Consider the following 27,408-nt stretch of genomic DNA (forward strand, 5'->3'; position numbering starts at 1 on the left):
AGCCTGTGTGTTTCCGCTAATGTATGTGTGATCATTCCGTTTCCTGTGTGTAATGTGTGTATACGTTTCCTTTCCTGTGTGTACTGTGTGTACGTTTCGTTTCCTGTGTGTACGTTCTGTTTCCTGTGTGTACTGTGTGTACGTTCCGTTTTCTGTGTGTACTGTGTGTATACGTTTCGTTTCCTGTGTGTACTGTGTGTACGTTCCGTTTCCTGTGTGTACTGTGTGTACGTTTCGTTTCCTGTGTGTACGTTCCGTTTCCTGTGTGTACTGTGTGTACTGTGTGTACGTTCCGTTTCCTGTGTGTACTGTGTGTACGTTCCGTTTCCTGTGTGTACTGTGTGTATACGTTCCGTTTCCTGTGTGTGTACTGTGTGTACGTTCCGTTTCCTGTGTGTACTGTGTGTACGTTCCTTTTCCTGTGTGTACTTTGTGTACGTTTCGTTTCCTGTGTGTACTGTGTGTACGTTTCGTTTCCTGTGTGTACTGTGTGTACGTTCCGTTTCCTGTGTGTACTGTGTGTACGTTCCGTTTCCTGTGTGTACTGTGTGTACGTTCCGTTTCCTGTGTGTACTGTGTGTACGTTCCGTTTCCTGTGTGTACTGAGTGATCATTACATTTATTGCATGTAAATTGCATGTATTGTGCGTACATTGCGTACATTACGTGTTGGAGCTGATGGAGCTGTTGGAGCACTTGTAGCTGATGGTCAATTGAAGCATAGGAGCAAAATGTAGATGGATCTGATGACGTGAATTGTAGCTCTTGGAGCCTGGCGTATATTGGTGAGATCGAATTTTTTTTTTCGATCAAATGATCCTCTTTTTTAATTTGTAGATTTGACTCTAGTATTATTGTAAATGGTTCTTGATTTGACTAGCGTATTATTCCAACCGGTGCATGTATATAAACGAGTCCTAGACAGCAGGACGCTCAGTTTGTTACTGCCGTCGACGGTGTAAGGATCGCCTAGTTTTTTTTTCTGGTGCATAAGTCGTGTAATTGCCTGTTCTTGAGACTTCGATGGCATCTTTACCGACTTTCACGACGAACTCGATGGAGGTTGTACCATCGACTGCGGGAACCATGACGTCAGCGCCGACGATGTTGGAGCAGATCCCGTTGGCAACGCCGATGACAACACTGGAGGAGACTTCGATATGTGCTGTTCCACCAGCAGAAGAGACTTTAATGCCGGTAGTGCTGGCTGTGCAGGAAAACTCGACGAACTTCGTTTCGCCCTCGATGGAGGCTTCAATGGATGCCGAATCGACAACAACTAACGAACATCGGTGCTGTTACTGTGACAAGATTTTCTCAAACAGCAGTAATGCTCGACGACACGAGAGGAGCGAATGTGCCAAGAACCTATATCGTAAAATGTTTGTTTGTGAGAAATGTCATAAGCAGTTTGCCAGAAAAGATAATATGAAAACGCACATGAAGGCATGCAAAGGTCCTGCTGTGCGGCAGAAAGTAAAGGTTTCGTCGCAACAACGATGCATCGATGTGCATAAGAGTATGCCTGGAAATGGTACTACTGCTGCAACGCCTGTATCTGGATCAGGTCTGAAAGGCTCGTCTTCATCACCACGGTATTTTTGCAGCTACTGTGATACGTCGTTCGCATTTTCCCATGATGCACGAAGACATGAGCGGAGCAAATGCACGAAGAATCCTTCTCGAATGAAGTTTCGCTGTGATGAGTGTCATGAATGGTTTACTCGAATTGATAATTTGCGACGACATGCGAAAAACTGTAAAGGTGAAGTCCGTGTGCCTACTGCTGAACTACCTGCAGAAATTTCGACTCCTCGGTTTAGGTTGAAGGCTCGTGAGCGTACAAGCAAGAAAACCGATGTGCAGCAACCGATTGGTATGACGTCTGAACAGGAAAATAAACCTAAGACTGTGTTCGGAGCATTACAAGTGAATGATAATGGCTTCTACTTGGCGCAGTCTGCATTTCGTGGAACATTGAAGGACTATTATTATCTAAATACGTTCGGTGAGTCGAAGGACATTTGTACTTTTCTTGATGATATTAGACAGGACATAATCAATCAGCTTACTGATGACGTAGCAACAAAAGGTCCATTAAAATATAACTTGTGGTTGGACTGTCTATATGGAAAGCCATATCCGTTAGATGAGAAAGTGAAGAAGTGTGCATTCAAGACATCGGCTGCAGTAATTTACAGTTCTGACGATGTGAAGCAAACTGTTAAAAACGGTATCCAGAAACTCTGCCAAGAAGAGGATAACTATGTCAGTAAAGGTTCTGGTTGGACTCTGTCTAGTATAAACCGATTGGAGCTAAGAATTAGTCATTTCACACCGATGCGGAACTAAATGATTGATTATGAATTTGTTAGCTTTCGTAAGTGATCCTGTAGTAGAATAGAAATTATGTAATAAATATTATGTTTGTAAAAGAACTTGCGGTGTTTTTATTTTCTCAAACCTGACACTTTAGTGGTACTTTTTTAAAATATTAAAGTTGTTTTGTATCGGCCAGGGTTCGAACCAAGGACCTTAGTCGATCTAATCAATTTTTAAATTAATGGGTGATTTATTTAATGAATTTTGGAATTTTTCCGAATTCCTAGCTAAATAATTACGGATTTTCAAGATGGCGGCCAAATGACAAGATGGCGGGTGCCACAGTAATAAATGATTTCTGCACTCTAGCGGATAAGAATTAAGTTAACATGTCATCAGCGCGCTCTAGCCATCGATACAATGATGATGGCTTCCAGCATCGAAGACAAGATGGCGAACATGACGTCATACTAGGTGATGATATATATATATATGCTTTGAAAAAAAGTGGTGGGAGTCAGTATGCCAGCAGCCACCGCGGGGGAAGGATCGGTCGTCATTTTTATTTTTTTTGCCCTCACCGGGTTCGAACCGAGGACTCCGAACTCCGTGTCGTAAAAGTATATTTTTTATTAATAATTTATTAAAATTTTATTATTTAATTTTTTTATAATTTTTAAATTTTTTTCATAAAATCGGATAATAAATAAAAAAGTTAAAGATGGCGACCGTAACGAAAATTGCAACGGTGACGTCATCATCCAATATGACGGAAAACACATCGCCGGAATGTTAGAGAAAACAAAATTACGTCATCCAAGATGGCGGATCCAAAATGGCCGCCGGGGTCAAGGTCAAGGTCAAAGGTCAAGGTCAAGACCTGATAGAGGCTTAACTGAGGCTTGAGTTAAGGATGCTTAAGCCTCTTCTAGGACATTTCTAGCCGCTGGGATTTTTACGGAATAAAACGGGAATTTTTCCTCGAAACGGGAATTTTTCCCTCGAAAACGGGAAATTTTTTCTTAAAACGGGAAATTTTGAGTCATTTTGACTCAATTTTGAGGAATTTTGAGGAATTTTGAGTCAAAAATGGCCGCCGTGACATCACAATCCAAGATGGCGGTCGGCTCCACAGGCTCCACAGCCTGAAGCCTGCCGCCGGAGCCCAATTCATATACTACTGTCATGGTTAGTCAAAATTTGATGAATAAGCCTCAAAATATTTTCAACATGAATGAAAGTGGTATCCAGTTGACAAACAAACCAGGGAAGGTTTTGACAGTGAAAGGTGCCAAGGATGTCCACATTTTGACTCCTCGTGAGAGAGGTGAAAAAATAACTGTAATTGCATGTTGCAATGCAGAAGGAGTATTTCTACCATCAGTTCTTTTGATGAAAGGAGTGAATAAGAAAAAATTATTCGTAGATGGACTCCCTCATGGATCAGATGTTTACATGAACCCAAAGTCGTCGTTCATAACTACAGAATTGTTTTTCAAATGGTTGGAGGAGCATTTCCTACCCCGGAAACCTCCTGGTGAGACTGTTTTGATTTTGGATGGCCATGCATCACATTACAACGCATTCGACATGTTGAGTCTGGCTGACAAGAATGATGTGATCATAGTATGTTTGCCTAGTCACACAACACAGGCTCTCCAGCCACTGGATCGTTCATTTTTTGGTCCGCTTAAGGTTTATTATAACAACGAGGCCAAAGTATGGATGCAAAACCATATGGACAGAAATATCACTAGATATCAGGCTAGATATCTCATTGGCAAAGCGTGGGAGAAGGTAGCATCAGTTGGTAATGCAGTTGCGGGGTTCAAAGCAACAGGAATATATCTCCTTAATCCCGACATTGTACCAGAGCACTTTTATGCAATATCTGATGCATCTGTTTCCACATTGACACTATCAACACGCCACTTACTTCTAGCAGCCCTGTTTCATCAGCTCCCACAACTCATTCTACAGCACTTTCAGCTTCCATTCCATCAACATTTCGAGCCTCAAATCCAACCCCATCAGGATCTTTCACATTTGTTTCAACAACTTCAACCCCTGAAAGTGGATCTCTCCATACACCAACGAAATATCTTCATGAGGTTAGTCCCGTGCCAACTGCTCCAGAAAAGAAAACAATCTGCAGCAGTTTTGATATCGCCAGAACACATTCAGAAATGCAAAGATTCCAAAGAGAAGAAGCAAAAGAAACTAGAAAGACAGCTCAACACCAATAAATGTAAGAAGAAGGTACCAAAGAAGAAAAGTAAACATGCGAAAGTCGAAGAAGCAAGTGATTTTTACAAATTTTACATGCTTTGTATTAGCTTCACCTGTATGTTTGTCTGTCCGTCTGTAACTCTGTCTGTCCGTCTGTAACTCTTTCGACTAAGAGTGAGAGACTGATCACTGTAAAATATCCCACCCATTTCATTACGTTCGTTAGCCGAGCGGTCTAAGGCGCGCGACTTCTGTGACGTCAGCTTTCGGAATCAGCGATCGTGGGTTCTACTCCCGGCCACGCCGAAAAAAAAAATGTTTTTTTTCCCCCGGTAAATTCTAATATTATATCCATACATCTAACTGCAAATGATTCGTAGAGACTTTACCATTTCTTTGTGACGTTGCAACTCCAAATAGTTATCTCAGATGGTAATAGGTAGTGTCGGTAACTCATTTCCCTATGATAATTATACATAAATATAGTTTAAAAAACTAAAAAAACATGCTTTTAAAGAATATCAAACTAAAAAGTTAAAAATATATATAGTTTAAAAAACTAAAAAACATGCTTTTAAAGAATATCAAACTAAAAAGTTAAAAATAAATATAGTTTAAAAAACTAAAGAAACATGCTTTTAAAGATTATCAAACTAAAAAGTAAAAACTAATTTTTAAATTAAATTTATGACAATAGTATATAAGCAATACTAGTATAAATGAGAAAAAAGCATGGGGCGCTTAATATTCAAAAAATTTGGCACAAAGCGCCTCACGCTTTTTTCTCATTTATACTAGTATTGCTTATATACTATTGTCATAAATTTAATTTAAAAATTATTTTTTACTTTTTAGTTTGATAATCTTTAAAAGCATGTTTCTTTAGTTTTTTAAACTATATTTATTGTATCAACAAGACATTTGCTACAAGTGAAGATGATGTGAGTACCAACAATTGTGTAGAATGCTGGGAAAATTACTACACCACCAAAGAGAAGGCAGACTGGATTCGGTGCGAGGTGTGCCACAAGTGGCTCTACGAGTCATGTACGATGTATGGGCCCATGTGCAACACTTGCGGAAGAGAAGTGAAGAGACAGGACGTGAATAAAGTAAAAAACATCAAGTGAGGCATCTCTCCCGATTCCCGTGGCATCTCTCCCTTAGCCTGTGGGAGAGATGCCCAAAAATAACTTTCATTGTTATTTTTTTATTGGATTTTTTAATTATGTTATTATCTTTTAATATTTTATCACAGTGAGTACACTTCTCTGACATTATTTGAGAATTTAATTAATGTATTAAAAATAATTTTATAGAATTTGTGATTTTTTTCAAAATGTGTGGCATCTCTCCCGCAATTACCCTATATTTGGTAATCTAAAATAGTCATAGTTAAAACTACCCGTAAGTTTGAAAAAATCTAAGAAATCTATAATTACAATTATAATAGTACATATGTACCGTCTACATTCCCAAGAGGCTTAGTTGCACAGCGGTAGATGACGCGCTTGATAACTTCTAGGGACGTGGTTCAAATTGGATCCTGGATTTTTTTTTTTTAACATTATAATATAATATTAATTTTAGCCCGCTCAATAATGTTAGGATTTGTTTGTAGGAAGTATTTACAGACGGATTTCAGTCGTTTGAACAAAAACAAATATAAAAACCCATAATTAGTTTTATAATATGTTTCAAAATGTTTACAGTTAATATTTTAGTAATACCATAGCAGTATAACTTTTAAAGTGTGTGTAAACCTTATATTATTAACTTTTTAATGAATTTTAACAAGACGGGCAGTGTTTTAATAAAATTCCTTGTTGAAAATCAGGTCTAAAACTGGGGTTTAGGAAATTTGTTTAAAGTTTTTTTCGCTTTTATCTGACCATTTATGATAGTTTCAAATTTCCGTTTGTTTCGTGCAGCTATCTATGAGTGATGGTGGCGAGCAACGTTTACGTTTCAGGCAGCGAATTATAGCTGTGAGCGCAAAACGTGTGTGATTCGCGTCTAGAAATAATAATAAGTATGCTAGTTTAATAGCGAATATGTTATTGTTCAGTATATTTATCACGTTCGGCATTATTTTAAAGAATTCCACTTTAAAATTCGTGTCCTAGTTTCGTATTATAAGTTTATTCGCAACATGAACAACATGAGAACACATGAGTTTGCTCGTCATCGAGGTTAGATGGGTAAACATATCTGGCAAGTACTGAAAGATTCGCTCAAATTTTGAACATAATGTTATTTATTTGTGTTTCAGCAGTTTATAGTAATCATTAATGTCTGGCAGCAAAGCAAATACGTTAATGAGATGGTGAGAGCTGTTGGACGGAAAAACCTCTGCATGTTCACGGCCCATCACAAGAGGGTCAGGATTTGTCTATTCATAAATTGACTGTTACAAGCATTGATTATAGTGACATAAACAAAGACGTCAAATTTTGCGACTCAAATATCTTATATATTTAAACGAGCAATTCTTATATATATATATATAATCTGAATCTCGGGAACGAATCTAACGATTTTCATGAAATTTAGTATGCAGGGGGTTTCGGGGGCGATAAATCGATCTAGCTAGGGTTCATTTCTAGAAAATGAAGTTTTATCCGTGTTTTCAATAATCAACTTTATCGATAATCAACTTAAACATAAATGACTTTTCCTGACATATATTGGCGAGTAATAGTACCATTTATTTTAATTGGGAGTAACTAACTGCTTTAACGACACAACACTAAAGCTACTCCAGTAGATGGCGTTGTTAAGCAACACTAAGCCAATGAGTGTTTGGTTTGAGGTTAGACCAAGAAAATCAATTGTTTACTTATATTATTATTTGTGTCTTTTTAACTTATGTGTTCACTTAAAAATGCCTAAACGATCTTTGAAAAAAAACCGCTTAGTATTTTGTCGGTAAGATCGAAAAATATTATTCATATTTCATAATTTCATCAATATGTAATTCGTATTTAAATATAATTTTTAAAAAACCCAATTTACCAAAAAAATACCGAGCAAAGCTAGGTTATCCAGGTATTTGCATTTATCGCAACTTGCAAATTATATCATCTTTATGCGTATGCATTCCATTGCTTTAAAAATATCACTTTTTTATTTTTGGCAAGTGCTCACGATGACTGAAAGTTAGGGCGAGACCGAGGGGAAAACTAACTGCGGAAGAAAATTATTTACAATTAAGTGTTTGCTAGCACTGACAATTGATATATATACACTCTGTTTCAATACACCAATCAATATATCACTCAATTGATACCCAGTATGTTTTAGGGCATAATGCTACATAGCACATTGCACATATACGAATATTTTATCTTACTTGACTATTAAGCATTCATTTGAAATGATTTCCTATCTTAACAACGTACTCCAGTACTGTTTATGGCTATAAGTTCTTAGAAATAATATAAATTTAGGTAGCAGAATTTGAAAAAAAAAATTGATTCACACTCGAAACCCCAGTACAGTCATTCTAATTAGTATTATCATTGGTTTTCATAAACCATTCGAAACCAATGTTAGGTTGTTTCCTTACTATAAAGGCCAAGGCCGATTTATGTGACTAATATCCCTACATTGTGTCCGTTGTAGCATATTGTTCCGCCTTCAATGATCTCACCGTCGATGGAACATATTGGATATAAGAGAACAAATAATATTTGCCTTAGTTAACTAAGTGCTTTACGTGGTTTATTAATGATAATAAAAAGGATTAAAATAAATTCGCGCGGTATCAACCCATTAGTATTATCTTTAATGTATAGCTTATTTTTCTGTATTTTTCTGCATGATGAATTAAAGGTTTTGATTCTTTAGGCAACATAATTTTAATACCTTTTCTTATTAAAGGAAAATAATATTTTCTTCAATAATTTATTTTTACTAACATTTATTCATATAATAAACATCTTTTTGATTAATTCTAATCAGGGTTTACCTTAATTGTTTATTGAATCAGGTTTATATCTTATCAAAATTCATTTGTTAGTAGACAAAATTAACAATTGATTGAATTTCAGCATAACGTGTAGCAAATTAACAAATGGCATTTGGCTGAACAACACTCTGAAGAATAAATAACCTTTTTTTTTCACTTATGATCATTCTAATTTGAGGTATAGCTCATTAAAATTCACTTACAAGGTTGCCACATCAATCACAAACTTTAATGTTAGTTTACCTAAACAATCACGCCGAATGTAAGTGTGCCGAGAGACCGTGTGTTCCAATGTCACGTGACGAAGGTTCTGCTCGAAACTGCAGGTACGGGCGCTACAACACCGTGCGACAGCTGCTGGACTCCGAGAAAGGCACCTTCATAATCAACGAAAGTGACGGAGAAGGGCTGACTCCTCTTCACATCGCCTCGCAACAAGGTTTGTTTATTTAAAGACATTGTATTTACATGAAAATTAAAAAAAAAAGTCATTCCCTCCATTATAGACACCATTGTTTCATAAGCATACAGCCTCAGATGCATTTTGAAGCTAAGCTAAAAATAATAATTTTGCCTCGCACCAGAAACTGACAACGTAACTGTAGGTCAGCCGTGACATACCTTTAGAGTCTTTAGACAATAAAAAAAATGTCTTCCTAGAGATAGGTGAGTGCCACACCGTAGTTTAAGAGCTGCTGAGTTGAGCAGCATCTCAACTCTGACGTGAGTGTCCCTCCTGGGATACAGAACAAACGTCCGTAAACTAACACCATTCTGAGAGATTTAGACTAAAAAAAAAAAGACAATATATCGTTTCTACGTTATGGGGACGTCGTGTACAAATAATCTATCACTTGTGGAAACGCAGTCATTGGCGTATGTTCGGAAGAGTGGAAGGCAAGGGGCGCTGCTAACCCCTCCTCTTTCCGAATTGAAAAGGAATATAAATAAAATAAAAACTAATAGCTGGAAAAAAATATTTTTAGTTTGTTTGTTAGTATTTCAAACACTTTGAGAGGAACTAATTACGAAAAAGTGATACTGCGACATTTGTGAGAATTCGTAAGAACTTCAACCTTAGGGTTTCTCATAAGATTAGAGCTCTTACCGTACTGCTATACGCCATCTCTAAGACGTCACAATAAAAGAAATGCATGTTTTGAGCGGGATATGCCCTTGTAATCAGTCTTGGGCATGGTCGCATTTTTCGCGAAAAAATCTGATAGACTGCAATAAGGTATGTCTGAGTTAGCAATTGTTCTCTTGTAATTGGTGGCTGTCTGCAAGAGAAGCAACTACCCTACTTGGCCGGGCCATTCACAAGTTTTCTCCCGCACCGGATGGCTGTGACTGCTAAGCTTACAGTAGACATGCACCTGCCACGAAACATAGACAGTGGTTCAAAGATTTAACGCACATCTGGTCTGGAAATATTTTCGCGAAAAGTTCATGTCCCTAGCCACGGGCTCAAATAAGGAACCATACCCAGACGAACGTTCCTGGAAACGATGGTAAAACTGGAATTTGGATGGTCGTAACCGATATTCGAACTCGGGTATTCGGGAGTGCGAGTCCAGTGTCTGCAGAGGTGAAGTACGTGTCGTGTAAACTAGTCTCAGATTTAAACATTAAAAAAAAAAAAAAACTAGTGCCAGTTGTCTATGTATTCTTCTGCCACCAATTTTATGTGAACAACTTCATGTGACAGTCAGTGTTCGTAAACAAATATATTATGTCGCATTTCAAGTAACAGTTAAAGATGGGCACCACTGGTGCTGCTTTTGAGAGTTGTCGAATTTGAGACAAGTTATATAACACCGACTGTAATAATAGTGACGTTATTTAATACAATTTCTTGGACATTAGCCATTGCAGTTTTGCACTGTTTGTCGTGGAAAAATGTCATAACTGCAAGCACGAACCCACAGAAAACAAGCCCAAATCAGCTGATGTGAACAGATAAACCCAACGATGAACCTAAACACGTGTAATGGACAACACAACGACGACAGCACAGACGAACACTTTCAAACTTACATATCAGAGCACAAGAATTCTGTGGAAGAAATTTAGTCATGAAAAATTAATAACAGCACAGACGAAACCAAACCAAATACATGTATAAATAAACATGAGAACACACGAGTTAGCTCGTTACCAAGGACACAGTGGGCTTACACAACTGTCTCCTCGTTGTTGCTAGTGTGTGCAGTTCATCCTGTTATCAGAAAATAACTAAAATTTTACAAGTCTATGTTCATCATCTGTCACTAGACAGAAAATAATTCTTTACTTTTACAAAAGATTTATTCTTAATCCAGTTGCCAATAAATACGACAAGAAAGATATTCTAACTTTATACAAGAAATGGCTGTGGTTATTTAGGCATATATGAAATGCAATACTGGAAAACTGTTGAGGGAACGGTTTTCAAATAACTTTTAACTATTGGTGGCAGTGGTACAACACAAAGTATAAATGCCCGGGTAAGAATCCGTACCCAGTATTACTGCGAACCTTTTTTTTTGTAGTGATACAGTTGTTTTCAAGTAAATGTACAAATTTACAAATATCTGTAATTTTCACTAATATTTATGTTCCATTTACAAAAAATACAGTATGGTAAGGACACAGTTTTATGGCGAATTGGAATAACACCGTAAAGCGTGTTAATACACAATATAATAATAAAATGCAAATTAATACACCACTTAAACCTCGAAATACATCTGAAATCATTAAATTAATTAGAATTTTAATTAAATGTAACCAAAAAAACGATAACGTATTACATTTAAAAAGTTATAAATGTAGCATGAACTTGGCACCCAAATATATAATTCTAAAGGGTAATGACAAAAAAAAATAATTTTACTGAATATGTTTTTACATTACTGATTTTGGAACATTTTTCGTCCCGAGTAAATCTGTCCTATAAAAAATATTTAAAATTATTTTTTATATAAATTAACAATTTATCACAGTCAAAATTACACTAATAAGCTGAAATAAGTATCAATGAACATTTAAGTGCCATTTTTTGATAAGCTTTAACATAAATAACACAATTAATTAAAAATAAAAGCAAGAACACCTTAATCTTCTGTTTGAAAAACGAAATTGGCCGATAAATAACACAATATAATCTTGTCTTTACACAGCATATTTTTTTAACGAAATTGAAATATTCATGTAAAAGTACAGGTGTTTGTAAATTACATTTACTTGAAGACAACTCTATCACTACAAATTAGTGTTTGCAGTAATACTGGGTTCAGATTTTACCCTAGAATATATGCTTTGTGTTGTCCCAGTACCCCCAATAGTTCAAGGTAATTATAAACAGTTCCATGCTCACATTAATAAGCATGATGCAATAAAATAAAGTCCAATTATTGAATATTCGATTATATCATTCTGGTTTAAAAAGTTATCATTGAATGAAACACGAATTAAAATGATAATTTTGTGCCAATTTTTGTAAGAAAAACTCAATATATTCTCTAAAGCGTATTTCACATATACAAAACTAGCTGCAGTACCCAGCGTTGCCCGGGCTGAACTAAAGGTGAAGGGTAACTGTTTAGAGATCAGATGTAGTTAGTAATTGTCTCCTAAATTTGAATGTCAAGTGTGCAAAATAATTTATATCACTTTCAGATCCCGACAGACGTTGTTCTGCCACTTTATTGTTATTTACCTGGTCTGTATGTAATCTAGACTCTATAAAGCAATATAGAAAAAAAACTGAAAAATAAGCAAGGGATTACTAATATTGAAAAGATTCCATTCCATGCTCGGCATGCATTGCAATGCCTCATTCAGTTTTGTTTTGCAATATGTTTGAAGTAGTTACACATATACAAATAATCTATCCATGTCTCTAAATATATATTTATCTCTATCTGCATCTATAGTCCTATATATCTATGTATCTCTCTATCTGTATTTATCTCTTTATATATACATATATACCTCACACTATCCTTATGTATACTATATGAGGGTACTGATTGCTTCGTTGTTAATATCACACAGGTTTTTTTTTACTTGTATGGGAAAATTAAGAATGATAAGGCATCTAGTGCGTGGCAACAATGTTAATAGGCAATAGTAAATAAACTTCTAGCGCCTGCGGCATTGTCAACACACACTTCGTATGTGTACTGCATGATGTATCTAACCCCCTCCAACGCATTTGATTCTAAATTGGACTTTTAGTGAGGATCCCTAATTTTATTGATAATATAATATAGCCTATAGCCTTCCTCGATAAATGTACTATCCAACACTGAAAGAATTTTTCAAATCGGACCAGTGGTTCCTGAGATTATCGCGTTAAAACAAACAAAGAAACAAACTCTTCAGCTTTATAATATCAGTATAGATTAACCGTAGAAGTTACAAAATCTTTCTTGTAGTATTGTAAACTATTTCTTGGCAACCGGTTTCCGATGGAATATTTTGCAAAAGCACAGAAAATTATGTTTGAAATGTGTGTAGCCTCGTGGTCGGCTCCTCGCTGTTCGCAGGCCACACGAGGGTGGTGCAACTGCTGCTGAACAGAGGCGCGCTGCTGCACCGGGACCACAACGGCCGCACGCCGCTGCACCTCGCCGCCATGAGCGGCTACACGCAGACCATGGAGCTGCTGCACTCTGTGCACTCGCACCTGCTCGACCAGACCGACAAGGACGGGGCGAGTACATAGAGCCTCCTGCCGACACTGCCCTGCCATTTGAGGGCAACATTAGACAGCTGGGGGGGACTTGTATTGTGCATATCATCACCAGGACGGGGCGAGTACATAGAGCAGCGACCGCGTAGAACCTCCTACCGACACTGCCCTGCCATTTGAGGGCAACATTAGACAGCTGGGGGGGGGGGGGACTTGTATTGTGCATATCATCACCAGGACGGGGCGAGTTCATAGAGCAGCGACCGCGTAGAACCACCTGCCGACACCGCCGCACTTTCGTTTGGGAGCAACATTAGACAGCTGGGAGGGGCCTGTATTGTACGAGTACATGGAGTAACGATCACGTAGAACCACCTTCCATCACTGTCGTTTGGGGGCAACATTAGACAGCTGGGAGGGACATGTTTTGTGGATATTATCACCAGAACGCGGCGAGTACATAGAGTGGTGACAAAATAGAACCATCTTCTAACACTCCCGTTGAAAGACAACAATAAACAGCTGAGAAAAACTTGTTTTTTGAATAATATCACCATCATGTGGCGAGTTTATAAAGTGGTGTAATGTAGAACCATCTGCTAACATGGACGTTTAAAGATAAACATTAAACAGGCATTAGTGACTTTGTTTATTCATGATTTCACAAGGACGGTGCGATTACATAGAGTAGTTATGTCATAGAAATATCTGCTAACTCTACCCAGGTGTTTGATAGTAGCACTAAACAGTTGAAAGTGAACGGGGTGAGTACATATATTTGTGCTGACGTGTAACCATCTGTCAACCCAGCCGTTTGGTGGCAATACTAGACATTTATCAGGGCCTTTTTAAACAATATAACAAGAACAGGCAAATACATACGGTGACATAGAACCATCTTCCAACACTGCCGTTTACAAGGCAACATGAGAGAGCTGACATGAATTCGTTTCGTGCACAATATCACTAAGACGTGGCGAGTACATGGAGTGGTGATGACGTAGAATCATCTGCTAACACTGTCACTTGAGGGAAACATTAAACACGAACGACAGAGTCTTAAGTTGACGAGACCTCCCAGATTTTATATGGTTTCGAAACACAAACAATCCAACTCAGTACTTTCAAATTAATATGAGACATGGGAGTTTTTCTTTTTGCCACATGCGCATCACTAGGCCTCCTAGAGCCCAACTGGATACAGAAGTTGTCAGCACTAAGTACAAATACACGCGGTAGCTTAGACCGTGTGCTTAACTAAGCATCATCCTGCAATGAATATTATTTATACTATGGCAGAAACATGAATTGTCGTATACCGATTGAAAATCAAGTGTATTTTATTATTGTTATTGTATATTGATTAATAGTGAAATATGATCAATTTTATCATCTTAACATTTTCAAAATTTGTTTTTATATACAATTACCATATTTTATAAATTCATAGTGAAAACTAAAATAATGAATTTAAATTAGTTTACATTTCACAACTCACGTAGTAAAAAAATAATTGGTTACTTATCAAATGTATATGAATTATTTGTTTAAAGCATTCAGATCTTTATGAAATAAGGAATAATATAAAAAAATTCTATGTCAAAAACGTAAGTTTTATTTTTATTTTATGGAATAGTAATAAACATTTATTATTCCAAATACATCTATTTTGGTTTTCAAAAATTGCTGTTTAACCATTGTCTTTGGATAGCAGTGAACCAGAATGGATAGGTATAATGTTATCAAAGTACATATGGCTTCGTGATTCCCATATTTTATACGACCTTTTCATTTTGTTGTGAATGTATATTAATGTTCCACGAAATGACATATGTGTTCTATTATCCTCGCAGAACACAAGCCTCCATCTAGCGACCATGGAGAACAAGCCGAACGCCATTGCTTTGCTGCTGTCTATGAACTGCAAGCTACTCTATAACAACTCGGAGATGAGCGCCATAGACTATACTATATATTACAAGTTTCCAGAAGCCGCTCTTGCTATGGTCACACACGAAGAGAGGTATTCAATATTTTATTCTTATTTTACCTTTCGTATTGTTTCCACGTTCAGGAAAGAGGTCTAGTTCATTGCCGTCTACTTATTGCATTCCAGTTTACAACTTGTACATTATAGTTAGAAGACTAATGTTTTATTTAAAAAGCCTACACATAATATTGTCAATTATGATAGTAAAATACCTAATAGGAATTTTTTAATACTGAAAGTTAAAAAGCAAGTCATTCTATTAACACATAATCTCTGGTAAACTGAATTAGAAAAAAAAAGAACTGGGAATCGACTTATTCATATGACATTACAATACGTTTAATCTTAACTACAATCTTACCTGAGTTATTTTATCATAATAATAAGATTAAATGTATATATGTTTATTTATAAAACTAAATCGTCTATCATGTTAAAATTGATACTACTAGTTGTAATACTTTTATTTTTAAATGAATTAATAATATTTAATAGTCAATTTTTCTTTTAATATGGTTATTTTGCAATAACTTTGTTTTACAATAAAGTATTTCTGCTTGAAACTAGACTAACTGTAGAAATTTCAAGGATATTCACGTGATTTCAAAGCCCTTGCGCCAAAACCAACCACCGTACAAAATTTTGCAGCTAGTGTGATAATACTACTAGGCACAAAATAATTAAAACTTTATTATTTCATAAAATTATAATTCAAAATAAGAAATTCAAACAAATCCGAAGCAATAATCCAGTGTTTACAAAGTAATCGGTTCCTTATACGAATTCAAGGTATTCTATTCCCAAATATGACTTACTTTAAATGTGGCTAGTAAAGTAGGGCTACCTTCAGATTCCCGTGACACATTAAACCACGTTAAGCGGGCCTCCAAACGGTGCCCAGAAACTCTAAAAGCAGTCTGAATAGTCAGTAACTCGCCTCAATGGGACTTACAGCGTTGAACCTGTAATTTGTAAATGGAATATTAAAGTCGAATGATCCCCACACGTACCTACACTGATATATATATTAAAAAATATGCTTGATTGAATTATCAATTAAAATACAAATTTATGGGCCAATTTTTGCAAGAAAAACGCATTTCATGTATGCAAAAATAATCATAGCCATGTGTTGTACAAAGTTACAATATCTATCTTGTAGCGTTACAAACTATTTATTGATAAATGGTTTCCAAAGGAATCTTTTTTAAAAGTACAATTTTTTTTCCTTTGTACCTACACTTATTTCAATACAGTGTTTAGAGTTTTCCAAAGTCTGTTGAAATGCCTAACCATGAAACTAATCCTATGTTGTTTGTATTCAGACATATTTAATAAAACTGGAACGATTTGTTAAATGGCGCGTTAACACTCTTTGGCGCTCAGCCAGGCGACCTTGAATGAAATATATTTTCTTTACGTCTCATTTTAACATCCTTCTAACGTTCCTTTTTTCTCCTCTCTCTTGCTCTCTCTCTCTCTCTCTCTCTCTCTCTCTCTCTCTCTCTCTCTTCCAGGGCCCAGGAGGTAATGGCTCTGAAGTCCCACAAACACCCTTGCGTCACTCTAGCACTGATTGCCTCCATGCCGAAAGTGTTTGAGGCCGTCCAAGACAAGTGCATCACCAAAGCCAACTGCAAGAAGGACTCTAAATCGTTCTATGTAAGTAGACTATTTAAATAAGTCACTATGGGGTTAACCACGAGGGTAGCATAAAGCCGAATTACAGACGAAAGGGTTGAAACAAGGAGGAGAAAGGGGGATGTAGCTGTTGCACCATATTGAAAAGACCCTATTTTTATATTTTGTTCTTTATAAAACATTGAGCGGATCATACGACCGCTTTATTTTCCAGCCATTTGTTTAGTTTCAATTTCTCTGGAACAAGCTGAGGACTCTGACGATATCTTGGGGATTAACTTAGACTTTAAAACGCAGTTTCGATCTAGATTTCGGCTTTAACCCGGAAGCTTATACCATGACAACGTCCGTGGAAGCCTGAAATTATATTTGTACTTTAAATGGTTTTGAGTACTATTTTACTGACTCAATATTTTGCATTGTTTAACTAGTTCTCTTTATATAAACATTGCCTAATATATGTCTCATTTAGACCCTGCATGATGTCTTAAGTATTTACTTCAAATGTGTTCTGAAAAATTTCAGTAAATTTTAAACATAAATTTTATTTTTCACCAGACTTAATTTAATTATATAAAAAAAATATTTTCGTTAATGTAAAGAAACATATCCTACAATCAAATTTTTTGGGGATTTAAATTCAATGAATGAATCCATAAGTTTTGACAACTTCGTATTCCCACACTCCGAAGGAAAAAACTTTTCAAAGTGAAACTTTAAGGTTTCTATACGGCTTTCTGTATGGCTATCATATATTTTTAACTAGTTGTATTTATGTTAATGGCACCTATTTTAACTACATATTAATTTTAATAATAATACTTATGACCTTATGGTTGCATATTTCTAAATTAGTTATTTTAGAATATCACAAAATACATAATATGAAATAAATTCCATAATAGATATTGGTCGAACTGAGATCGTGAATGTACATTAATGTAGATGGTAATAAATAGTATCAACCCCTTTCATTGCTAAATTAGATGTTGCCGGATCATTATCGCATGAAGTTATAATAATATACTAAAAATGTACTTAAAAGTTAAAAAAAAATTCCCTGGTATAACATTATCACTAAGTATTCTTACCTGTAAAGTTGTTTAAAGTCGTTTCCTGTAGCCTCAAAGCAAATCGCCCGAAATGAATGGTGTAGTGCATAATTTTGATACATCCCGTTTCAGTTCGCTATCAATCTCTCTTTATATTTAATATTCATATAATACGGCTTACTTTTAGATTAATGTTATCTGTTTGTACTTAAAAACGAATGCAGCTCATCTTCCATTAATGAAACCAACCTTGTGTATGTCACAATCAATGGCTCTATTATGTATTTAGGATTAAAATCATGTCCTCACTCCTTCCCTGAAAAAAGTTTGGTACTACATGCAAACCTTAAAAATTCTTAAGAAATTGGGTCCCAGTTGTATCTATATGTTTTTGATGAACGGAATTTTGAAATTAAAAAAACAGCTGCGTTATGGGACGCCCTACAGCGTCTAATGCATTAGCAGGATAACTTGTAGTGAAGAACATTTGTTCCATCAGTTCCCTTAAGAGCTAGGCTTGTAATGTGAAATGATCATGTTTCCTTCATGCCAGCTGGGATACATTGGGTTATACTCCCACTTTGTGTTGGGTCTGTGTGTTGTATTCAACCTTAAGTAAAGCTGAATTGTGAGTTTTTGATAGCCTCCAGGTACTCAGTGGGAGAAGCTTACAAATAAGTCAACATGAAAATAATGGCTGTTGTTCAAAACAGTGCATGTTGTACAGTCTGATTGTTGTTTAATAGAAAAAGCATTCTAAGAATGTTTTTGAGAAAGCTGCATGTTTTATGCTGATACATTGTACATAGATTTGTGCCTTGTAAATATTGTGTAAATTTTTACTGTTAATTCACAATTATAAATGTGTATTTTGTGCATAAAATGACACGTATGCAGTAGTTTATTACTTTTATTTTGTACATAACTGTCCAGGGCCACCACATTACATTCGTTTCAATGTTTGACTAAGACGATATATTCGCGCGTAATGCAAAGGAAACCTCTGTGCTACATTAATTGCTGTCATCAGCAGATGTAATATAAAGCCGTAGAATGGATACTTACTGGTTTACAGCATGCCTTTTTTTATTTATAGTTGGAAAATGTTTTCCAGTTACGCTAGGTATACGTGATCAGTTGTCTTACCTCAGCAAGTACTCAATGTTCGAAGGATATTCGTTGCCTGAATTTATATTGTTTGAAACAAACAAACTTATGAAGTATTTCAGTAGGATAAGAACATAAATAAATTAAAGACAATGTTTTGGAATCCACCCAGAAAATTCTAGGATACACTGTTAAAAATATTAACTTAAAATTTAAAAATAATACTGGTGTACTACTTATTCTGGATTCTTCATATATTTACGGATATCTTCGTAAATTTGCGATTAATAAACTTACTTATTTTGAGCATTAACTTGCAAGAACATTTTCAAGTATTAACAAAGCCCTCAAATCTACTTTTCTTCATTCCACTTGCTTGTTTTGTTTACCCTGTTTACAAAGGAACTCAGTACTCGGAAGTCTGAATGTAGTGTAGTTTCAACGTAGATGCAACTGTCCAGTTCTAGACGAACCCTTCGTTTATTCGAGGCGCATTCTCCGTTGAAATGTCCGTGAATTTTCTGTATTTCCTAAGAGGTATCACATGCTGTGAAGGTCGTGGCTCACACATTTAACACATTATTGAGGTTATTTAAATCTGAGAATTCTGTACGTTATACTTTCCCTATCTAGTACATTGACGTATATGCACTGTGTCAAATCGCTCATTTACAGTTGATTATTTCGACTATAGCGCTAGTGTGTTCGAATAACAGATGCAAACTAACGCATGCTTCATCATTTACACCTGATAGTTATATTGGCTGCCAATATAGCCACGTGATTATTTCAGGGCGTGTGGTCCTGATGTGGCGCTTTGGGCTCTGTTCGTGCTTCAACTGTTTGTTTTGTTTGTCCGTGTGCCCGTGGACTTGCCACAGATCAAGTACAGCTTCGCCTGCCTCCAGTGTCCGTCTCTGTACGCGCAGCTGGACGAACGAACTGGTGACGTCATCGTCATATCCGGTGCCATCCCGCTTCCGGCCATGAACGTAAGTCCGATCGACCTCCGTCTTCGTTCCTTTGTCCTGCCAGCAGCCCGAGGTGCCGCCGATCAGCGGAGTGGTTTGCGGGCGGAGCGAGGCGGCCGCAGCATGAACCTGCATGCGTGACGTCTCCCGTGCTGCGCGCCGCTAGCTGCTCCCCCTCCCCCCTTGTCGCCCAGCACAAGCTCTCGTGCGCACAGCTTGAGCCGTGTCTCGCGCTGACAGCCTTGTTCGCACTACCCCCCCCCTCCCCCCCCGGCTCGGTGATTCCCTCTCGCTTGCTCAGCTGTGCGTCGAGGTCTTTGTAAGTGTCACCGTCGAAAAATTTCACCTCCAATTTACGAAGAAAGCTGGTTACAAATTATCCAGGTATCTTCGTAACTTTACGGACACTGAGTTAACTTGTTTTGAACACGAATCCAAAAGAATATTGTTGATACATTAACAAAACATTCAAAAACTGGTGAAGTCTAAAATAAAGAACACTCTTCTTTTGTCCACCTTTGTGAAGATCGAAACATAGAGCTCGGAAGTTGAAATAGGACTTTGTTTCTATGAAGATTCAGTAATTTTAAATTACGAAGAACTCTTCGTTTATTTCAGGTGAATTATTCGTTTGAAAGTACGTAAATGTACTGTCACTCCGTTAGTATCCTCGAGATATATGGGAGAGAGATCATTGCCATTTTGAATGAAGGCTTATATTTTGACAATAACTTTTAATCACGTATATACTTAAAAAATTCTCCTTCGTTAAAGCACAGGAAACACATTTACATATTTTGTGATAGTGTTAGAAAGTGACCGTTGTTAATGATACTACAGTTTAATTAATTCTTAAAACTGAATTGCTTTATTTAACCCTAAAGATTTCACAAGGGAAAATGGCAAACACCATGTTTGTCCATTATTTTCCTTCTTACTTTGCGTTGCCAAGTTTCACCACGAGGATGTGGACATAGGCGTTTAGCCTGGAAGAGGCTAAGAGTTAAGATTGTTGCTACCCTGCATATGTTGGGAATTCAAACCTCCAGGGCCAATATATATATAAGTTTAAGGCTTTCCATTAACCAATATGCTATAACTTAAAGTCAAATGATAAATTATAAATAACATAAACTTCTATATACTAAAATCTACTGAATCTAAGATTTAAAAATTGAGTCAGTCGGTTTTTTCATCTTCTCTCCATCTCTGGAACCACTACACTGACCTGCAGCCATGCGGAGGCTTGCCAAGCAAGAGGGCATCGCCACGAGTCCGGGCCACGCCATGCACTGCTTCACGCAGCAGGCTTGCAGCACGAGCTCAGTCCGACTGCCGCGCGTCGCCTCGACTGGCGCTGTGCCTCTGTGTTGCCTGCAGATAAGGTATTCCTTCCACGCGTACTACCAGTACTCCAGCCAGAATATTGAAAGAATCAGGAAGCTGATGAACGACCCGAACTGGTTCCCCGCCCCGTTGACGATTGCCAATGTGAGTTCATCGGCGTGCGGTAAGACAACCTGCGTGAGAACCAAGACACATGTAATGTTTAGCATGTCAGTTAATGGTCTTGTTGCACAACTTACATTTGTCGAAATTTTATGTTTCAAAATTTCGACATATAGCTATGGTATAAACATATACCAACTAAATTGTGTTCATAATTAAAAATTCTATGGTCATTAATACTTGTTCATTTTGGTCAACTTTATCATTTATTCATTATACAATACATACACAGAAATGTCAAATATTTGTTACAATTTTAACAAACTGTTATTAATTATATGTTTTGCTCATTTACTAACTAGTTAACACATATACCATTTTAGGTAGATAATAACGAGTACGTTCATGATCTATTTCCCAACAAATAATGCGACTGCTGATAATTTTAATAATTTACATGCCTAAGCGAAGTTCAGCTTATATCAGTGCTTTAAAATCCAAGATAGGTGTAGATATTCAGTCAAAAATACATTAAATTATAATTAAAGTGTTTGTACTAATATGCATAATAATATTAATACCAAAATAATACTGAATAAATCTGGTGACATCGTCAGACTTTGTGAGATAGTGTGTGACCGTTGATAATACAGTTCAATCCATTTTTTTTAACTAATAAATGTATTTGAGAACCCCAACAATTGATGATGTGCTATAAATTTACTCCATATCGCTCGTATAAATGTTATTTTAGGTGGATGTTACAGTTAGCCGGGGTTTTCTATCGGGGTACTTCCGTTTCCTCCAGCCATTCCTCCCGTCAAGGATCCATTTTCACCTCATCTCATCGCACTTCATCGTACCTAATGACCTTGATGTTGAAGAGACACGTCATTGTGATTCATTCATTAATATTTAATTACTTTTAACGCTCAGCTTCGAATGTAATATGTTTTAAAGAACTTTGCTTCCTCGGAAAGGATCTTAATAAAAGTAAGATCTGAACAGTGTTGCTCACTGTTCTACCTATCATTATTTACCATGAAATAGTTAATAATATTTTTTTTTATTCTGAATCTGACTTTTAGAACAAATAATATAAAAAATCTGTATCCAAAGTTAGAATTGTTTATCATTTGATTACATGTTAATGTACTTGTGTGTACATCATAACAAAGGTGCAGAATATTCTGAAGAAAGCTATGTTCTGTATCAGTTGATCATGTTTTTGATCTTAAGGTCCACATATCTGAGGATTGATGTAGTTTTAAGTAGAAATTTGCATTGTATCGTGCAGGGGCCGCATTACATTTATAATATCAGAATCATCATGACTGTCTATAGTGGGCCAGAGTAAATTGATTGACGGAATAAATTATCATCCTGCTTGCAAATTACATATTAGCATTTGCTTTATTTAAATGAAAGATATTCATGCGAATGATCAGATGTTCATTTCATAAAAAATAAGTTTTACCTACGACATATAGGTCAACATAGGAGAGGAGAATGCTGTATTATTTCAGTACAATAAAAAAGAAACAGTATCTAAGAAAAGAAAAGAAAGGACAAAACTTTTACTGTATAGCAAGAGGCGAAATTTTTTGAAAATATTTAAAGTAATGTGTAAAAATAATTGTCAATGCCATTCTATTCTGGTTTTCCAACTAATGTGTAGGAACTTTAAGTATATAGCAAGAGCAAATTTTACCTGCATATGAACGATATTATATTCTGGTTTCTCAACAGATGTCTAAGTACTTTTAATACAAATCAAATGCATTACCATTTTCTAGTTTAGCATCTAATGTCTAGATACTTGCAGAATATTACAAGAGAAATGTAAAATATATAATGTTCTGGCTTCAAACAGATGTCTAGGGAATTTTAGTACAAATCAAGTACAGTTTATTTTTACTTTTTCTAATTTAGTATCTAATGTTTAGTGACTTGCAGCATATAAAAAGCTAAATGTGAACGATATTATATTTTGGTTTCCCAGTAAAGGTCTAGGAACTTCAGTACATTACAAGCGCAATTGGAACGATATTATATTCTGGTTTCTCAACAAATGTCTAGGGACTTTTAGTACAAATCAAATGCAGTTTATACCTATTATAGTTTAGCACCTAACGTCTGGGGACTTGCAGTCCGTCACAAGCGCAATGTGAGCGATATGCCAGTGAAGGCGCGGGGACTCGCCAGCGCAGTGCAAGGCAGTGTCGACCCCCAGGCGATGGTGGCCCACGGCCGAGTGGAGCTGCTGGCGCACCCGCTCAGCCAGAAGTACCTGCAGATGAAGTGGAACGCGTACGGCAAGTACTTCCACCTCGCCAACCTGCTGCTCTACACCGTGTTCCTGGCCTTCGTCACCTTCTTCTCCGCGGAGCTCATGGAGATACAGGACCAGATAGAAGAGCTGGAGGACCCCAGGGCACACCCGGCGCACCCCGCTGACGACAACAGCTCGGCTGCACTGAGCTTTCTCAAAGAGGTTCGTGGGGCGCGGTCATTACTTAGAAACATACAAGATAGAATTTTCTAGATCATGCCACTCTACATTATTTGGTCCTAACTTAGGGTACATCTAACTTAAGTGTTTATAACTTGTGAGATATAAGTTGTGTGTTTCTAAGCTATAAAAGTTCTAAAGTGTATGTTTATTATTTTTATGGATCTAAGTTGTGTGTTTCTAATTTATAATAATTCTAAGTTACGATTGTCTAATTTGTTCAGTTTTCAATTTTCGTGGTTTGGTTAAATGTTTCTAAGTTATGATGTTTCTAATATATGTATTTATAATTTGTAAAAAATTAATGTGTGATATTTTTAAGTTAGATGTTTCTAAGTTTTTATTTTCAAAGTAATGTGAATTTTTTCCGAGGTTTCTAAGTTATTACTGTTTCGAGCTGCGACTTTCTGAGTTACGTGGGGGTCCCGTTCTTTATGAGATTGGCAAATAAGGAGGATACTAAATGCTGGCTGAAGAAACAAAAAATAATAATTAAATAAGAGCGCAAGTAACTTAGTACATGTGATAGAGATGAAACTTCTTTGGCAATTCAAACATTGACTCGTATATATATCGTAAGGGGTAAAGCTGTAGAGAGAGAAAGAAAGAGATATATAAGACAATTTTCTAATAAACATGAATTAACAAAATTATTACTCACCTCAAAATAAGCTCAAGCCCCGTTGCGTTGCCCTCTGTCCAAATATTCCCTAACTCCTACGGCAGGGTTCACTGAGCCACACACCAAGTGGAGCCCGCTCAAGGGAACGAGGCCCGGGATTTCTCTGTACCGTCCGCTACATTTTAACGTCAGTAATCGTTCCGAAACAATGTTTCATTGCGGCCGAGGCCAGACCCCAACACTGCGGTTGCGGACTGGCGAGAAAATTCTGCCTAAGCTGTAGCACGCAGAGTGACACTCGTATTTCTGGCAGATCGTCCAATTTAATTTTAAGAATATTATCATTTTAAGAATATTATTATTAAGTTATAACATTAAGTATTAATCACTAGGATTCTGACCATGTGACTGACCACGTCTTGCGGCGAAAATGCCCAGGCTGGCAGCATAATGTGTCAGAATTAAGGCCTCCCACAATCCCAGTACACTCGCCGAGCCGCACGCTGAATCTAGTCGCGTTTTTGGCCCAGCGGGGCTCTAATGAAACCAGTCGCGTTTTGGCCCAGCGGGGCCCTAATGAAACCAGTCGCGCTTTGGCCCAGCGGGGCTCTAATGAATGCATCACAGTTACACACATGTGTCCTGACATTTATTGACCCTTGGATTAAACTATATATAATTATTCAGTGAGTAGACTCACTATTGATTAATAGGTGTCTGACCATGTGCCTGACCACGTCCTGCGGCGCAAATAAGCAACATTGGACTAGCCGATGATTGACATGCCCAGGCTGGCAGCACAATGAGTCGGCATACACGACCGCGGCAACTGGGGCAACCTTGGCGCTGCGGTCGTATAATTAATTATTACTTTCTTCAACTATTCGGCTGGCTGGCAGCCTGGCGGGAAACGACTAAAGTCGCCCCCAAAACAACCAGTGCCACCAAATCCAAATGCGGACAAAATGTCCAAGCCCCCACCCATTTGCATAGTAGCATTTCTAATCTGTCCAACTCTTCTTCCATCCTTCTGTTCCTGTAACCAACCTGCTTGTAATTAATGCATGCAATTTTGCATCCCGCATGTCAGTGCCCAGGGTTTTCCCTGTGTCTATGCAGGTTTTACCTGGGCCCAACTTATCTAGTTTTAACTTAGAATAGTCAGTGAGGGGAGTTAGTCATGGCTAAAACTTTGCCATGGCTGGCCAGTCCCCTCCTAGCACATGATGCATGCTTCCTCTCCTGCATGGTTAATAACCTGCATGCTTAGAGCGTATAGGCTTCGGCCTGAGACGCACTTAGAGTCTTCCCTACCCAGACCCCTCCCAAACACACTTAGTAATTAGTTAGGTTAGGAAAAAAAAACAATGTTTCACGAAAACGTTGCATTAAAATTCGGCCTTGAAATTTTACTCCCATCGCGCCCAAAGAAATTTCCCTTAAAAACATAAATAGATGGCATCTATTTGTGATTATATTTATAAGAGTTTGAGTAGTGAACATGACACATCATGACTCATCACGTATTATTCTTTACTGATGTTATCCTTCTTCCGGAGGCACATTTTACTAGTCATAGCCAACTAGGAAAACAGAGCTTTGCAACACAGATACTTAATGAACGCTGAAGCTGCTTATAGACGAGGCAAGTAGATGTCGCCAGTAATGAAGGCAATAACTGGTTGCCAGAAACTGTTGTCTACTTACTCCTTCTGTAGGGGTACTTTCCACTTCAGCGCCAACTTTCATGTGGCAGACAGTAAAATCCCAATTTTTATTTTATTTTACTTGCTTGTGAGACGGACAGTAGCGGTCACATGACCTACTCTCAGACAGTTATTTCCTGTCTGAACATGTACTTGCCACCAAAGTAAAGTGATTATCATCAATCGGTCATTCGCCACCGGTGTGGAAGATAGTTACTATAAATTCCATATGAATTCTATTTTGAATATTGTGATGAAAGATATACTGAAGAAGAAAGCAGTGAAATGAACATCTCACGACATGGTGATGTTTTTGGAAGTGTTTCATAACTACTAACTATAGTAGAATATTCGTCAGAGTTATTTGGTAAACAACAATAAGCGTGAAATTGTAATAACTAAATTTAGCAAGAATGATTACTCGAAAATTGTAGTACCGGACCTCAGCTTTCTGGGATCTAAAATTAAGTCAATAAATACCACCTACAGGCAGAAGTGAGTGGAAGTTGTGGAATGATAATCTAGCGAATATACGTACATTTTTAATTACTATTTTGACGTTTAATTCAGTTTATTACAGTAACTGAACTAAAAATAATTGAATAAATGAAAATATTCTAAACAAAAAAATGGTTGGGTAACATCTTTCTTTACATTTGAACTGCAACATATTTAAAAATAAGGTATAAAATGAAGCCTCATCAGAAATGTCAACTTTTTTTTTTCCTTTTATTAAGTACGATTGTATTAACTTTACAGAAATACCTAAAACCTGAAATATGATTATGGCAACTTATTTATTTGGGTGTTTCCACAAAAAAAAGGGTAACTCAATGTCATCAGTCAATAAAACGATGTATAATTATATTTTGTTTATATTTTATGATTAATTTTAAACAATTAAAAGCCTTTTGTTTGGTCACCCAATTTCGGCTATTTATTTTTAATACAAATTTGTAAAACTTCACAATATATTCTCGAAAAGTCAGTACTTTGGCGTGTCACAACCTGAAAAGCGCGCAATCAAATAGCTGTGCATTAAATATTACCTTTAATACAATAAAACTTAATATATCACTATAATCTGTAATATATTTAATATTATATAATCACAACTTTCATAATTTTTATTCTCACCGTTGTTGTAAAAATAATAAGA

General features: G+C 36.7%; 1 protein-coding gene across 2 annotated transcripts in view; it reads left to right on the forward strand.

Annotated features, from left to right (window-relative positions):
* LOC134529447 (transient receptor potential cation channel subfamily A member 1) overlaps nt 1-27,408 on the forward strand; it is a 221,589-nt gene that overhangs the window by 174,639 nt on the left and 19,542 nt on the right. Inside the window, exons 10-19 of one of the 2 annotated variants that reach the window (XM_063363567.1) lie at nt 8,848-8,960; nt 13,054-13,220; nt 15,053-15,222; nt 16,707-16,851; nt 19,871-19,981; nt 23,643-23,827; nt 24,024-24,029; nt 24,425-24,443; nt 24,648; nt 26,459-26,499. In XM_063363567.1, coding sequence (XP_063219637.1) covers nt 8,848-8,960; nt 13,054-13,220; nt 15,053-15,222; nt 16,707-16,851; nt 19,871-19,981; nt 23,643-23,827; nt 24,024-24,029; nt 24,425-24,443; nt 24,648; nt 26,459-26,499 — 958 coding nt within the window. Of the gene's footprint in view, nt 1-8,847; nt 8,961-13,053; nt 13,221-15,052; nt 15,223-16,706; nt 16,852-19,870; nt 19,982-23,642; nt 23,904-24,023; nt 24,030-24,424; nt 24,444-24,647; nt 24,649-26,458; nt 26,500-27,408 lie in introns of both variants that reach the window. The other variant, XM_063363558.1, reaches the window with a different exon arrangement.

This window comes from Bacillus rossius, chromosome 1 (assembly GCF_032445375.1).
Source record: "Bacillus rossius redtenbacheri isolate Brsri chromosome 1, Brsri_v3, whole genome shotgun sequence".
NCBI classification, from domain to species: domain Eukaryota; kingdom Metazoa; phylum Arthropoda; class Insecta; order Phasmatodea; family Bacillidae; genus Bacillus; species Bacillus rossius.